The sequence below is a fragment of the Colius striatus genome, chromosome 3 (assembly GCF_028858725.1).
Source record: "Colius striatus isolate bColStr4 chromosome 3, bColStr4.1.hap1, whole genome shotgun sequence".
Lineage (NCBI taxonomy): Eukaryota > Metazoa > Chordata > Aves > Coliiformes > Coliidae > Colius > Colius striatus.
Window position 1 is genome coordinate 48,053,219 of NC_084761.1, and position 16,782 is coordinate 48,070,000.

Consider the following 16,782-nt stretch of genomic DNA (forward strand, 5'->3'; position numbering starts at 1 on the left):
GCTAGTGCATGTGTGAGACAGCACATGTGAAAGCAGTGGCTCTTGCTGGGCAGGAACAGGAAACAACTGATTCACACTGCAGCACATCTGCAAATTCATATCAGTGTGGGGTTTTATAGCTTTTTAAACTGACTGCTATGTGAGAGAGCACTTAGGTCTTATTCCTGGCTAGAGCATAGAAATAGGATAGAAAGGGGAAATGGTATTTACAGCTGCCATTAAAACTTTGATACACTTCAGTGCGAAACTGAAGGCTGAGTATAATTAAGTCACACTACAAAACAACACTCAAATCCAACAAAGCAGTCAGTATCTTAACCAACCTTGGGGTTTCCCCATCCATCTTTTTAATGCATTGTTTTGAAGAGCTGATGCGCTGGACTATCTCACCTTAAATAGCACTACCTACCCAACTGGCATGATCAGCTGGGCTCATATCTGTGCCTTGCCTTGACACTTCTCACATTCTCACAACTCTTAACTAGGCTACAGCTGATGGTGAGCATCTCCAGTATCTTACCTGCTCTAAGTTTAAATTCCTCATGTGGAACATGAGGAGTTCAGCCTTACCTTGCTGCAACTAAAGTAAACTGTACATACACCTCAAGCCAAGAGTTGTGGGACCACTACACTCACTCAACAGCAATTGTATGTGTCCAGGAAGAGCTTGCTTTCCAAAAAGATCACATTCCCTTTAGCATGGAAGCTAGAAAAAGCCCAAAGCCTTGAGGACTTACAAAAGACAGCTATTGCAAAGACATGCACCAACACTAGGGTTCTTATAAGTGTTGTTCCATAGTGTGATTTTATATACATTTTAAAGTATTTACTGACATTTCAAGACATCTCCATTGTCTCTTAACTGCATGCATCTTTAAAAACAAGCTCTTACCTTCAGAATATTTCACATGCAATGAATTAGTACAAGTGTTATCTAAAACTGTAAAGATCTAAATACCCTAATACAAAAATATAAATATGTAGCTGATATTTACATAAAAATCACCTCTATTTTTTATACATTCTGTATAAACAACTCATTTTTGTATTACTACTTAATCGAAAACTGCAACACCCAATTTGGGACTGCTGAATTACCATAAAATAGTGTTTCCCATGTTTCACCACCAAATGTATCCCACAAACCTGCAGGTGCTGTTGACTGAGTCCTCAGGACAGTGGTGATGGCACTGGCAGGACAGCTTCTTCTGTGGAGGGACTGGTGCCGTGCTCTCACCATTTTCTTTTCCGGTCTCCATGTTCAACTTGCTAGAACTTCGCAAAGGCATGTTGATTATAAAATTCGCTATAAAGGGGGGGAAAAAAAGAAACAGTTTTAGGCTGAATTGAAAGATTTGGAATAAAGACTTTAAAGTATCTCTACCCATCAAAATTTAAGGAGTTTATTTGAGCCAGGTGTTCACTACAGAGCGGTTTGCTGTAGAAGCCTTGGAAAATGCCACTGTTTGAGGGCTCAACGGTATTACATCAAAGGTAGTAATGTTGAAATTCTGCTGCTGCCAAAGAGATATGTTGTGCTTTGAGATTGCAGAGTACAGCTTTTCTCCTGTTGCACTACACAGCCCAAATCCTTGGTTACACCTCTATACTTTCTTTTGTCTCTATACATGGCATATATCTACATCCACCAAATCCCATAAAAAGGAGGGGGATTTATGGTACTCAAGACAGAGTAGAACATGGGCATACTATTTAACAAGGATTTAACAGAAAGCAATGTTGTTTCAACAGAATAAGCACTACTTGGAAAAGGGGGAAAAGTAGTTAATTTCTTAAAAAAAAAAAAGCTACAAAGTAAAAGGCAAAAACGTGTTTTTAGAATGAACAATGCTGAAATGTATGGGAGTAATTACTTCTAAAAATATCAGACTACTCAATCTCCGTGACACTTGGTGGAGTACAGATAGAGATGTGCTAGGAGCTGTTTAAGAGACCTGCCTTCCCCCCAACCCCCCACAAATATCAGCTTTCAGTGCTTGTGAATACTTTAAGCCTCAAAGACAAAAATGAGATCAGCAAGAAATGCTTCAGCTGGCAATTTCTCACCTTCTTTTTGCTTCCCTGTAAGAAATGTTACTGAAGGCTGTCTCTAACAGAGTAGTTGAAGAGAAGGCTTGAAATTCTTGATTTACTGTTACATCTCTAGAATTAACTGGCATTATTATTTGTAATTTTTTATTGGCTCCTGAACTGCTGATTTGACTCTAATTAATTTTCCCCCAAACCTCCATCATCCAGACTGATATACTGTGACAGAAAACCCTGTCCTTTTCAGCTCCCTACAGAGAGATGGAGTGAGCAAACAGGCAGAGGTGATGAGAATAAGCAGCTGCACTTCAGGGCTTGGATAGTAGGCAACAATCAAGAACAGGCTGAAAGGTCTTGAAGCGGTGAAAGGCTGGAAGAAAACCCCACGTGCTTCAGAGGACTAAGTAAGTCCAGTCTCCACTCCTGGATGTATGGGACCAGCCAGTGCCCCAAGCACAAGCCTGCATGCTGTGTCTCACAGCTGCACACCCTGCATCTCTTATACTAGCTCTGATAGGAAAGCCCTGCACATGGATAGGTAAAGTCAACAACTGGCAGACAAGCTTTAGTTTTCTTCAGTGTAACAAGAGACATGTAAGCCTGTCCCTGAAGCAAACTAGGAAAAAGATGAAACTTGTGGGCTCTGGGAAAAGTGGGAAGCGTTAGCTTTTTGAACATTCTGGCACTTCCACTCTTTGCATGAGAGATATGTTAATAATATTAATACACGTGAAAGGCAAACATTAACCATAACAGCCTTATACACCTATGAAATATAAAACTCATACAGCTTTATATTTGCTCCGTCCCTGTGTATTCCCCTGAAATCCAGTGGTTATTTTTATTAGCCTACCTCTTCCTAAAGTCAAAAGAGAAAACTAGTTACAAAACATATACAAACTGTGGGCTTGTAACCCTCCTGCCCACAATCAAGATATTAACTTGATACATGACACACTGTATGTCAAAGTGCCATACTTTTTTTACTAACATTTGGCAAAATTAGACCTAAATGGATTAGTTCAGTCAAGATGCATTGTATAGCTGTGTACCTTAAGATGCAGTAGGTGCCTAAACTAAGAATGCACTGTTGCTTATTTCTCGTAATATAATACTTTAAAATGCAGTCTATGCATAACAAATGAATATTAACAGATGTTTGCTCCCTGGGTCACAGGATTAGAGCTTAAGTAAATGCTCTTTCAATCAGCAATTTTTTACTCTATTATTTGTTGCCATTTAATGGAGTATATTTTACTATTAATATTCCTGACACATTTTCAAATTTAAAGGCCACGAGGCAACAAAGCAAACTTCTAGCTCATGAGGCAACTGACTGAAATAGTTTGCTTTGTATAACATTTCCATGGCTCTTTCTACAAGCTATTGACAATTTTAGCAGGAATCTTTCATAAGGAAGGAGTACAAAACCAAAAGCATTGTACACCTAACAGAAAAAAAATAATAATTACATGTTTTAAAGTGTCTGAAGATGTTAATTTTAGACAACTAAATACCTTCCACATAATATATACAACTGTAGGTTGTTCCTTTTTCCAATAAATGTATAAGGCAGTCATACTTCAATGCAATCTGTGCCCATGACTCATCCAGAACAGGATCGCAAACAGCTTTTGCAGAATTTGCCATAAACAACAACAGCTCACCTCCCTAGACCCAGTTGTAATCTTAGTTAAAATAAGGCAGTTAGGAGCTGTTAAACTAGAATCAGACAACTGAAGTACCATCACAGCATCACAGTGGCTATTTAGAGATGTAGTTTGGCTTTTGAAAACTTAGGACAAGTAGGCTGGCATTCAAATTTATACTTTCCAAGAGTTTGAAGTAGAGGTGTAGCCTAGGATTTTACTTTCATTTAATGCTCAGGGTCAAAACTAGTGAAAAATCATTGCCGTTTAGTGTAAAATACATTAAATCAAATAAAATTAAATGAGGTAGGAATAAGATACTTTTAATCTGGCCCTTTCCTATCTTCTAAAAATAAAAATTTCTCACTCAATTCTCTTGTTCCTTTCCTGTCTTAAGTTCCTGGATGCTAGCTAAAAAGATGAGCAGATCTTTTTGCCTTTGCAATTCAGATGTCTCACCCAGCAGATGATCATGGAACATTTAACAACTCTTCTTCTGATACACAGAGTTGACCTTCAACAAGCTCTTTTGACTCCTACATCTGCTTCCCCCAAAAAGTAACAAGTACGAAGAAATTCACAAGAGCTTTCCAGTTTGGCAACACATTCCTCCTGACTTCAGGTGTGAATACCGCAGTTGGGGATGAACAGCCTGCTCCTCTTGCATTTGCAGCTGTGCTGTAACAAGCATATTTTGGTGATGCAGTCCTGTCTCTGTCTAGGGATCAGAAGTCCTTTGGGTTTTGAGAGCTCTCTGAAGGAGTCATGTACTGAAGGCAAGAGATTTCAGGCTATTTAAATTTGACTGCCTCTCTGCTGTAGCCTGTTCTGTTGTAGTCTGCTAACAGCCAGCTTCCCATCCCAAATTAAATGAGCACAGCTTGGGACAAATGTAGAAAAACAATAGTATCAGAAATAAGGTTACTGTAGTCTGCTGAGAAACTTGTAGTGTTGGGAATGAATCAAAACAGTGGAAGGTCACCATCAAGCTGTTATGTCATCATCATATTTACTTCATTTTCTCAGCTTATCCCTCTTTTCCCACTAAAATTCACCAGTATGTACAAACCATCTCCCACCACGAGGATAGGCTTTTATGTCTCTTTCGAGTACTGCTCCAGAAAGATATTTTCCTCCATACGACTGGGGCCACTCCATATTGCAGCGTGATGGCAATATGGTAGGTACGTGTCTCTACCTGAGAATGGGGACCCTATGTTCAGAAGCAGCATGATACTTGTTGTTTCTTTCCAGATATGTTAGTGTGTGTCTCTTTCCATGCTTTTCTTCACACATTTACAAAGATCAGAAGGAAAATGAGGAAAATAAAACGCTGTAAAATGAAAACGTTATCCTGGATGAACATGTGAAGGACTAATGTCTAGTCTAAACCCCAACTAACCTCATTGGCAACAAAGATTCCTTCTTAGGTATGTTCTTTCACTTTGCTTCCCATCCCTCCTAAACTTTATAGTAATCTATGAACACTAACCTTTCACACCTAAATACTAACTTTCCCACGTGGCAGATCCTTTCATGGTTTTTCAGTCTGCTTTGATATTCTTTTAAACCACAGAGAAGCAATCAAAGATCCTCACTCCACCATCACAGTGAAATAATCACCAGAATTACCTTCATTTTAAATAATGCTTTTTAACGTTGGTTTGACAGGTCTATAGAGAGTGGTACCTTCTAGACAAAAGGTAAATAGCTTATTTAAGCTTTACATTGACTCATGTAGGTGAAAAAAAAAAATATCTAGAGAGCCCATCTCTTAGTACACATTTAGTCCAAAAGCTCTTGGCTATGGCTGCCAGTAAGTACTCTGGCCCCTGCCAACTGTAGCCAGTTATGTGATTTGGACAGGAATTTCTCCACTAGAATCTGGATAAAGCCCAGTAACTCATTTCACACCAGCCCACAGCCATCAGATGGCAACACCTTTTGGGCACTGCTCTGATTCAACAAGTCCGGTAACGTAGGAGGTGAAAAGCCCCGTGTTCTGTTACTCTATAATCTGCAGTCCAAATCTTAACTATTCATCTTCAGGGAACACGATGGCTTAACAGATTTATTTCTGTGCCACAGCTATGTGATTCAGATGATGTCTATGCATTGAAAAAGCAGATCTTCCATGACCTTGGATAGGTTTGTCAGGAGTAAAAGTCAGATTTGCTCCTTTCCAAAACATGTTAAGGATCATGAAAAAGTCTGTTCAGAAGAAAAAAAAAAAATCATTATCACAGTGCTATGCTCACTCCTCTTTCTACATAAGGTATTTGAAGCTTTAGATTAATACGGTACCATTCATTCACATCTTCCCCAGCCTATAACAATTCTTGGCTAGCAACTGCATCCACAGATCAGGAGCAATGCTTACTGCTTTGGAGAAAGTATACAACTAGGAAGCTTTGCACATCACAGAATGGCTGTTTCAACTACTGCTTTGGACTGGAAACTAGGCACACATATGAAAGTGTCTGAACAGTGATCTAAAAAAATCCCCAAAAACAAAACAACACCCAAATCTCCAAAGAATTATCAGTCAGCTTGATAAAACTGTTGATGGAAACTTTAAACCACAAGGTTACATCATCTATATCCTCCATTAGCCTATACAGTTACCGTGCCTTTCTTCAAGTCATACTTCTATTAAAATACAAAACTATCATATAACACCCTGCTAGAGTTTCCTATGCTATATCATAAACTCCAGCTTGATGACTTCCCACCAGGCCAGGGTCATACCACCGACATGATTTTTTAAGAGAAAGGGAAATAACTAATGGCTAACTCACTGTACTTTACAGTCATCAGATAAAATAATTTCCATGGGATATTTTTTGGCAAATAGTCAGCAATGAAAACATAGTGCAGTTAAAGAAGTTCAAATAAATTACACCTCTTAACTCAGCCTAATCTACTGTGTAAAATAGTCAAGAGGTAACAGTAAAACACTTTTTATTGGTGACAATCATGTGAGAGAGAAGGAGAAACGGATCATGACAGTTTCCCTTTGCTGGATATTCAAGGCTATCAGAAAACTCAAGGAAAGGTCAGGTGCTAAGATCTGCACAGTTTTGATCCAAAACCACAGTAAACAAAATCTGGCATAAAATCTTCATTAAAAAAAAAAAAAAAGGAAAGAAAATAAGAAAACAACGTGCTTTCCTTTTCAGTATGTGGCTGTATTGCACTACTAAGCCCAAACCAAGGTTGGTATCAAATGGTGTTTGAAAAAAGCTGAACCACGGTACATTTCTACTATAATAAATAGTCATACGAAAAAAAAAATAGCATTGTCAGTCTTGGCATGTATGATTTCCTTCACTCCCACCTATGCTGGACTTCCTGTACATCAAAGTATGCAGAACCTACAAATTGCTCCTTCTCATCTCTATATTTTAAGATTTGTGGTTGTTTAGCTTGTATCTGTGATGCAAATAAATAAGGTTTACAATCATACGTAATTTTAAACAATCTGTCAACATAAGTTTTCTTAAAAACTGTTTCTGCCCATATTAATAGCATTGATACTGAATGCCCTGATAGCTGCGTGGAACTAGTTCAAATAAAGAATTTATTTTTTAGAAATTGCTTTTTGTTTGTTTTGAAAAGGACAAGAGTCCTTCTCAAAAGTCTGTTTAAATCATATTAATTACACACAACATTATTAGTTAAATTAGTTAAGTTCAGCATAGAATATAACCAGCTGTGAGAAAGCCACTGAGACAAGATCCTTCAATTTAATACTTATACCATACTACTTGCAAATTAAAAATGCAAAGGCTTTTTTGATATCATAGCCCATGAAAAATACACATGTAATTTGCTGTCCACTATTACATCACTGTTTGATTGAGTGTTACTTTTTCCTGGTTTCCTCTCATTTCTGCTGTCCACAGTTAATCTTTGACATATTCTTCATTTGGAAGAAAATGAGAATTGGTTGGCACATTTTTCACAACACTAAACAGTGTACCAACAGAATAGAAAAGAAGGACAAAAGAAAGACTCCTTTAAAATTTCCAAAGGAATTTTGGGCAAAGGTGTTTTAATCTGCCATCTTGAATTCAGTGAAGTCTGCTCCTACCCACTGTAATTCCCCATTAATAAAGAATTACCCCAACCCTGTCAAATCTCTTACCTCTACCTTCTACAATCTTTTGATTCCATCTAGAAATGTTCTGTGACAAAGAAAAACTTTTAAAATGCAATCAAGTTTTTTAGTATTTGCAAAGATGAATGAAAAGGTATTCACATAACTCTTACTAAGATATCAACGTATTTTCTTTATTTCTAATCTCTTTTAAAGAGATACATTTTACACAGCAAAGGTAAAATGTGCTGCAACTATCATTATTCTTTTCTGAAGTGTGTGTTGTTGTGCAATTCAAAATGAAGAAACATTTTGCAAACATTTGTGTAAAACCACTACTGTTTGATGCATGTATGAGAATAATGGGTAATAAAATTGGAATGGTGAGATGCAACTATTTCAGGAATACCAAGGTGAAATCCAAGGTCTAATCTGAGAATGACTGACTCTTAGAACTCCATGCCCAGAAGGACTAACACAGCAACACTTGAAGGAAACCAGGGAGATGCAGATGCAAATAGATCAGATCTCTTCTGATCTTCCCAAATTATTGGTAAAAGGTACCAGAAAATAATTAGAAAGGGACACTGGCCTAGCTTTGTGTGACAACATACAGAAATCTATGCTCTCCATTGTGGTATTATTTTATATATTGCTTCACTTATCACTTCAGTTCACACTGAGTGCTTACATTTACTTAACAGGATATTTTCAACAGAAATAAGCTACAGAATATGTTCAGTGTACAAATGCACATTAAAGAACAGTCTCATGTCTTCATCAAACTTACTCGGAAATCAAAATTAACTATTTCAGTGAAACTGCTGAAGCAGTTCCTTTGAAGGAGGATATTTTTATCTATCATCACTTTTAGGAATCTGAGTTTTTTTTCATTTCTTCCTCAGCATGTCTAGCTAAATGTAATCAAAACTCATGAACCCATGCCAGCTGCAAAACTCACCTCTCAGGTACAAGCATCCCTTGATCAAAACAGAGAATGGAAATTCAGGTACAAAGATGCGAAACAAGTAGTCTGGATATTAAGCTACAAACAAGAGTCTACACCACACTCTTCATTCAGAAAATTTTTATGTAAAGGAAGACTGTTGTTAACATCCAAAACTAGTTATTTCTGCTTTTAAATTGCAAATCCCCATATACAGTTACAGTTCTAACCAGCAAACACAAATGCCACCATCAGTGCCTTATGCGAACATCACTACAAGCCGTCTTGAAAATTCTCCTGGATACAAGCAACAGGGTGGAGGAATACAGATGGGAAGCAATGCAATGTGGTATCATTACTACTAGACTACACTTTGCTATCTGATCTTTAGGAAAGCATCAAAGAGTACAATGGGCAAGCTGTAGATTTTTACTTATAATTTCAGTTGATAATTACAATGAGGCATTCAGACAATGCATTTAAAAGAAACAGCAATAGACATCTTCAATCCAGTGGCTTTTGCAGATATGCTTAATAAATCATTGTCACTCCTGTTCACTTTTCCAGAGAAAAGAAAGAAGAGAGCATCATGGCAATAGTCAGAGCAAAAATAATATCTGGATGATAAAAATGTCAGCTAGCCACATTCACCTCAACATCAAAGACTTCACTTGTATATTAAAACATAATTAGCATGTGCACACACCATGCTTGCAGAAGATAGTGCCAACATTATTCATGGGTGCCACTCAGTGCCCTTCTGAGTTTGGCTGTTCACAAATAGATGTAACGTAGCCCCAAGCTCAGCCTACAGAACTATCTTATGGCATAAGTATGCTGTATTTTTACTTGCTTTTTAAGAATTTTACAGCCCTGCATTTCTTTCACGTTGGTTTATTGATTAGCTTATCACAAAAGCTTCTCATATCATGGCGATGACTTTACTTCCCTAGCAAACACCCTCCCCATTTCTCCCCAAGTGTCTATCTCACAGAAGGACAGATTTAGTGTCTGAAAAAAATCACTAATATGTTTTGATAATTTTTCATGGGCAGGTGCCATCGACATCCCTAAATCCCACATGTTTGCGACACAGTAACTAATTGTCGCTGAATGAAGTGCTCAAGATTCTGCAGGAATTTTTCTTCCTGGAGGCAAAAGCCATACTGCCAGGTCACCAGGCCAAGCAGTGTTTTAAGTAATTGAACAAGTGACAGCACAAATTCTTGCCTTGTTCGGCTGCCACGGCAGAAAGTGAATTGGACTGACTGCTGCTACTGTTGGCCTCACCACACATGCTGAGTAGGGATTTGAGCTGCATGTGTAGAAATGTTAAGTGATGAAGATCTTTGTGTTTCCAAAGGAAGTCTAAGGCACACATCTCATCTTCTGCAAACATAGTTGAACGCAACAGAAAGTGTCATTGACTTATTTGCTTTGACAGAAAACAAATAAATCAATTTAAATGGGGAGGAAAGCATCACTATTTGGTTTGCACCAAAATTAATTGCATGCATGGAACAACGATAATCAATTTTGACCGCAGACATAAGTGCTACGGTTTTACGGAAGTGTTCAAGTTGTCTAAAAGCATTTCCCTGTCTGAATTCTTCACAGCATGTGCTGAGCTCGTGCCTGGGTGGGAAGGAGGCACATGCCACCCATGTCTGATGACACTGCCACAAAACCATTCACTAGTCCCTGTTGGCAGGCTTCCGTGGCTGCCCACCCACTCCATTTTCCAGAAGAGAAACCCATTGCATTTTTCCTATGTCATATGCCTATCTTCACAAAAGCACTTCATAAAGCACCTCAATGTCTAAAAAAGAAAAGTGAACTGCAAACACCCTTAAAACTTGTATCTCCCATGCTCTTCTTACTGACCAGAATTTTTCAAGAGCTGCATGACCACGTTTCTCTGCAAAATACGAAGCAAGAAACAATTCTCTTGAAATGTAAACCTGGGGTTGTTTTCCAGCATTCAGCCATATATAAACAGGGATGAAAAGTTTCAGGACAGTTTTTATTAATTGGCTGTTTTTTGAAAGAACACATATTTAAAGTGTATAGAACAGATGCAGCATTTTAATAAGCATTATGCATTGCATATTACAGAATCATAGAATCTTAAGGGTTGGAAGGGACCTTGAAAGATCAGCTAGTCCAGCTCCCCTGCCGGAACAGGACCACCTGGAGTAGGTTACACAGGAACTCATCAAGGTGGGTTTTCAATGTCTCCAGAGAAGGAGACTCAACAAACCACCTGGGCAGCCTGTTCCAGTGCGCTGTCACCCTCCCAGTGAAGAATTTTTTTTCCTTCTGTTTCTTTCAGACCTCTTATGTTCCAGCTTGTACCCATTGCCCCTTATCCTATCACTGGACATCACTGAGAAGAGCCTGGCTCCATCCTCCTGACACCTGCCCTTTACATATTTGTAAACATTAATGAGGTCACACCTCAGTCTCCTCTTCTTCAAGCTAAAGAGCCCCAGCTCCCTCAGCATTTCATCATAAGGGAGATGCTCCACCCCATCTTTGTGGCCCTGCACTGAACTTCCTCAGCCAGATCCCTGTCCTTGAACCCAGTGCCCAGAACTGGACACAATATTCCAGATGTGGTTCCACAAGAGCAGAGGAGGAGGACCTTGTAACTACATTCCTTCTAATACACCCCAAGATGCCATTGGCCTTTTTGGCCACGAGGGCACATTGCTGGCTCATGGTCATCCTGCTGTCCGCCAGGACCCCCAGGTCCCTTTCCCCCACAGTAATCTCTTAAAAGTTCATCTGCCAACCTGTACTGGTACATGAGGTTATTCCTTCCCAGATGCAAGACTCTACACTTGCCCTTGTTGAATTTCATCAGATTTTTTCTTCCCCAAATCTCCAACTTGTCCAGGTCTCAATGAATGGCAGCACAGCCTTCTGGTGTGGCCTATCTTTAAAATTAGACAGAAAAGTGTCTATTACTAAGGCTAAAACCAGTCCCAGCTCTGTAATTCATCCTCAAAATGCAAAGCTGGCATAAAAAGTGGTCTATTATTGCTGAAATATTTATTTTTACATTATCTTCAATCCCAAAGATTAATTAAAAAGCACATTTCAGGAGAAAAAACAGAAATATTCTTTTTAATTCCCTGTCAGGCTGGATGGCAATATATTGGGTCTTTTAAAAATCTCTCTTTTCTTTTCTCATCTTTCACCAAAAATGACAACAGGAAATCTTTTGTTTTACCTACAGTATTTTCTCTGTAAACTTACCACTTCCCTCCTTAAAAACAGACAAACCAAAGTACATCTAAAGGTTTGCAGCAGACTCCCGACACTGTGCAAACTCTGACCCACAGTCCAAGCAACTAAACACATCTCCAGTATGTCCAAGTCCCCCCCACAAGAACTGAAGTTTCAAACTCCAAGAAAGCGTGTGTCACAAGCAGCTGGCTCCCCACTGCCCCGCATCTCACCAGCACATCAAGGATGCTGCTTTTGATTCAGTCATGCATTTTCCTCTTTGGCCTTTCTGCAAAACCCACTGAAGTTCACTGTTTTTTGTTTGTTTGTTTGTTCAGTCTCTTTAGTTTTCTGCTTAAAACAGGCTTTGAAAAGAAAAAACAAAAAGAAAAAAAAAAGAAATAAAAAATAATAATAAAAAAAAAACAAAACAAGAAAAAGGAGGAAAAGAAGGGAGGAGAAAAGCACAAGTGCTTTGTGAGCTAAAAAGCTAAGCCTTCTACTTAAACCGGGTTTCCACAGGCTTGCTAGGTTGCTTCCAGATTCCCCACAGATGAGAGTCATGTGAGGAGGCAGAGGGTGGCTCAGGGAGCTCCACTAAGCAAACACAGCACCCTGTGCTGGGATAATCCTGCACCTGTGGCCTGTTATTCAGCAGTAAAGAAATGTAGTACAAACTGCCTCTGCCTAATACAGCTCAGCTGTTTTTCTCTGTGCTTCCTTTGATTGTAAGCTGGCAAACAATATTATTTCAGTCAGATGCAAAGCAATAGTCAGGCTACATAGGAGATGACAGTAGAAAGGTGGAAGAAAAAAGAAAATCCTGGAAATACAAATACAATAATGATTCTGAGAAATACAGAATTTGTAACTATTTCCAGATGGCTGACAGAGCCTTCTCAAGGTCAGTATGTGATATGCACTCTGCAGACAGAGCCTTCTCCCCACCTCCATTTAAAGCAAGTCTACCTGCTATACAGGATACACTGCAGCGGCCTGGCTCTCACTTATCCAACTTAATACATGTTTTCAAACGAGTGCTACCGCAAGAAGATTTCAACGTTTTGCAAGCTTCCTCTTGTTTACTTTACAGGTGAACATAAAAAAATGCAGACAGAGAACAGAGCATTGAAAGAGATGGCATTCAATGAGCAATGTATGATATTATTATTATTATTATTATTATTACTATTATTGTTGTTGTTGTTATTATTATTATTATTTTCCCCAGAAAAGGAGCCACCAAAGATATCATGAAGTTACTACCAGGATGCAAAGGTTTTATCATAGCATGTCACCAGAAAAGTTAGGAAACTTGACAAAAGCTACATACAAAGAGCAGTAAAATTTGGTCCCGTAATGGAAATACAGCAAGAATTTCACTCCAAAGAAGAGACATAACAGTTGAGAATATTTAATTACCCTTACATTTGTCTTCCAAGTTAACTAACCACTTTCAAAAATCCCTTGTAATTCACACAGATATATAATAGAATAAAATAACAGTTTTTTAAACGCCCAGCAGATTATTTTTTCACATCCTGGAATAATTTAGTTAGCTTGTAACTTTAATGCATAGAAAAGTAATCTCCTAACTGACATTTATTCCAGATAACATGGTAATTTAACGTATCACACTCTCTTCAGGTAACACATAATATTTATCATTTCCATGCTAGTATGTAACTGTTAGAGATGACCTACAGGTACTGTTACTAATGAGCTTGCTTTCCTTCTGCTGTCAAGCTGTAAACATCACACACTGCAGTCATAGCATGCTTGCAGCATTTTGTACTTAAATGCTTTCCTCTACATAATGACACTTCAGTTTCTGCTCCATCATTACCTAATCCAACTCCATGTTTGAATACTGGTAATGAAAAAATATCTGTACATTTAGAAATATGTATCTGATTTGTTGTTGGAAGTTTTATTGCTGCTGTTGTTTATGAATTATTCCTAAAGAAATAAGACCTATATTTCTATGAGAAAATGCTCAAAAGTAATCTGGAATGATACCAACTTTTCAACTGATTTTGTACGTAAGGGCTGACTCTTCAGGATGCTGAGCGAAACCAGTATGTTGGTTGCACCAGTTCCTGGCGTTAAGAGCCAAGGACAGTTATCTGGATCATAGAATCATAGAATGGTAGGGGTTGGAAGGGACCTTTAGAAATCATCTAGTCCTACCCCCCTGCAGAAGCAGGTTCACCTAGATCAGGTCGCATAGGAACATGTCCAGGTGGGTCTTGAAGACCTCCAAGGAAGGAGACTCCACAACCCCTCTGGGCAGCCTGTTCCACTGCTCCCTCACCTGAACAGTAAAATAGTTTTTTCTTATCTTTAAGTGGAACTTTTCGTTTTGCAGTTTCATCCCATTACCCCTTGTCCTGTTGCTAGCTACTAGAGAAAAGAGGGATGTCCCAACCTCCTGACACCCACCATTTAGATATTCGTAAATTTTAATAAGATCTCCCCTCAGTCTCCTCTTCTCCAGACTAAACAGCCCCAGTTCCTGCAACCTTTCCTCATATGAAAGATGTTCCAGTCCCCTGATCATCTTGGTGGCCCTGTGCTGGACTCTCTCCAGAAGCCCTCTGTCCCTCTTGAGCTGAGGAGCCCAGAACTGGACACAATACTCCAGCTGAGACCTCACCAGGGCAGAGTAGAGGGGGAGAAGAACCTCCGTTGACCTGCTGGCCACACTCTTCTTGATATTTGATTTGATCTACAGAGGAAAAGGTAAGAAACAAGACTTTATAGAACATAAAAATTTAAAAATTTGCCTCGTTTCCTCTTTCAAAGAATCTGCATCTATAATCTTTGCAAATACTTCCTTTTTTTTTGAGCCTTACATATGGTCTTTTAAGGGTATTTGATAATAGCAAAGGCAAAAGCTAAATTTTTCCTCCTCCACTGTTTGATCTGTCACTTCTTGTTTGATCTGTCCCTGCTTTAGAGTCAAGACTATGGCTATTATGTTAAAAGGACACATGACCTGCAATTTGCTGCCAATGCAATGTTGTAACACGGTCCATCTGGAAACTGCCTAACTGCATGGTGGTGCCCTGTCAGCCATCACGTTCCCCCTTTTCAACTCCCTGAGGGCATCCTGCTTATTCTACCTCATGTCTCTTATAGTCCGTTCACAAGAACATTAAATAAAAACATCTTCAGAGCTTTAAGTAGTGTTTTGAATTTGCCTTCTGTGTATAGTGTGCCCTTTGCTCTGTATGTGGCATTACCCAGACTTTGCTACGTACCAGCCTACTATTCTCCAGCCAATACAAAGCTCAAAATCTACCTTTAAGATAACGTGTAAGCTCAGAGAAACAATGAAGAACATGGAAGCTGAAGCATAAACAAAACTGATATAAGTTTCTTTAAGTAGGAACAGCTTTCCTATACAGCTGCTTTTACAGCAGTCACCCACCTAAATGTTTATAGTTAATTAGCTTTTCAAAACAGTGGACTAGATGGCTGTGGAGACATAGGAATTAGGTATGGAGACTGCTTTGTATATCACTAGCCAGTAAAAGCACTAGTTATCACCTATAGCCAGTAAAAGCTGGCTGCTGGATTGCCTACTTGAAACCAGAATGTTGTTCTGGATGAAATTTTTCAAGGTGATATCCATCTCACAGCAGCTGTATTTGCAATTTCCAGCAAATACTCTTCTTACAATTTAAAAATCTCAGGCAAAATATTATATTGACAAGCTAACAGAAGTATAGAAGAATATTAATGCTTAATGCTTTGAGCCATTGTTGCTCCCCCATTATTTAAATTTCATGGATATAAAAGCACCTTTGTTCCCAAGGTATTAATAATACAGCATTTCTCATGGGCGGTAAATTCTTTCTTTCTTTCCTTTCTTTCTTATTTTTCTTTCTTCTCTTTTGCTCCTTCCTCTCTTCCTGAATGCTATTACAAAGAAAAGGCTACCATTCTCCTTCAGGAACCAAGCCAAATGGCTTGTCAGTAAAATATTAAAAAAGCATCTTACTTTCATTAATACATTAAAATGTCATTACAAAAAGCCCTAGGACAAAATACAGTAACTGCCAGCTGCCTAATTATTTTCTCATCCTTTTTCAGCCCTCAACACAATGCCTCCGTTAGGCTGCTTGCCAGCAATGTTTGAAACACTAAAAATATCCCAAATTTCTGCAGAGAACTCACGTTGCAAAATGTGCTCTGGTGGACAAAACTGAGGCAAATATAAGAGTAAACTGATATTATTTACTTTAAACAATGAGGAAAGCGAGACTACTGCTTGCTGTCAACTCACCCTTCGGTTTCTATCCATATTCGTAGAGTAGTTCAGTGATAGAAGGTTAGAGGTGGCTGAGGACAGATTTCGGTTCCCAATTAACACCACTGAGCCATGAAAGCCCTGTCTACTAGGCGCCATCCCATACAAACTATCCTCCCACTGCACAGAGCTCTTGCTCTCTGCAGAGTTCAGTGTCTCCTGACTTGCTCAACAGTGTAAGCAGAAGGATCATTAGTTATGACTGGTAGAGTCTAGGAGATAGTGTTGACTCTTATTTCAGGAACTATTAAGCTATAAACACTGCTCTGAAAGCCATTTATCTGCATTTTAAGATAAACAGAGAAGCTACTCAATTAAGCAGATTGCAAGAAATAAGCTACAGATGCCAAAGCAAGTGACTTTTAAATTCCAAAAATGAAAATCTGTGCATTTAATAAGCAAATTTTATACCACAAAATTACTGACATGAAGTTTGTAAGCAGCATTTCTTAACCACTCTGTAATGTCTGATAACGAAATACAAATCAAAGTG

The 16,782-nt window shown here is 38.7% G+C and overlaps 1 protein-coding gene across 1 annotated transcript in view; it reads right to left on the bottom strand.

Moving 5' to 3' along the window:
* BMPR1B (bone morphogenetic protein receptor type 1B) overlaps positions 1 to 1,298 on the bottom strand; it is a 29,963-nt gene extending 28,665 nt beyond the window's left edge. The window contains exon 1 of the mRNA XM_010206472.2: positions 1,147 to 1,298. Within this exon, the coding sequence (XP_010204774.1) occupies positions 1,147 to 1,289 (143 nt within the window). The 5' untranslated portion in view covers positions 1,290 to 1,298. The remainder of the gene's footprint in view (positions 1 to 1,146) is intronic.
* Between the last annotated feature and the right edge of the window lie 15,484 nt (positions 1,299 to 16,782).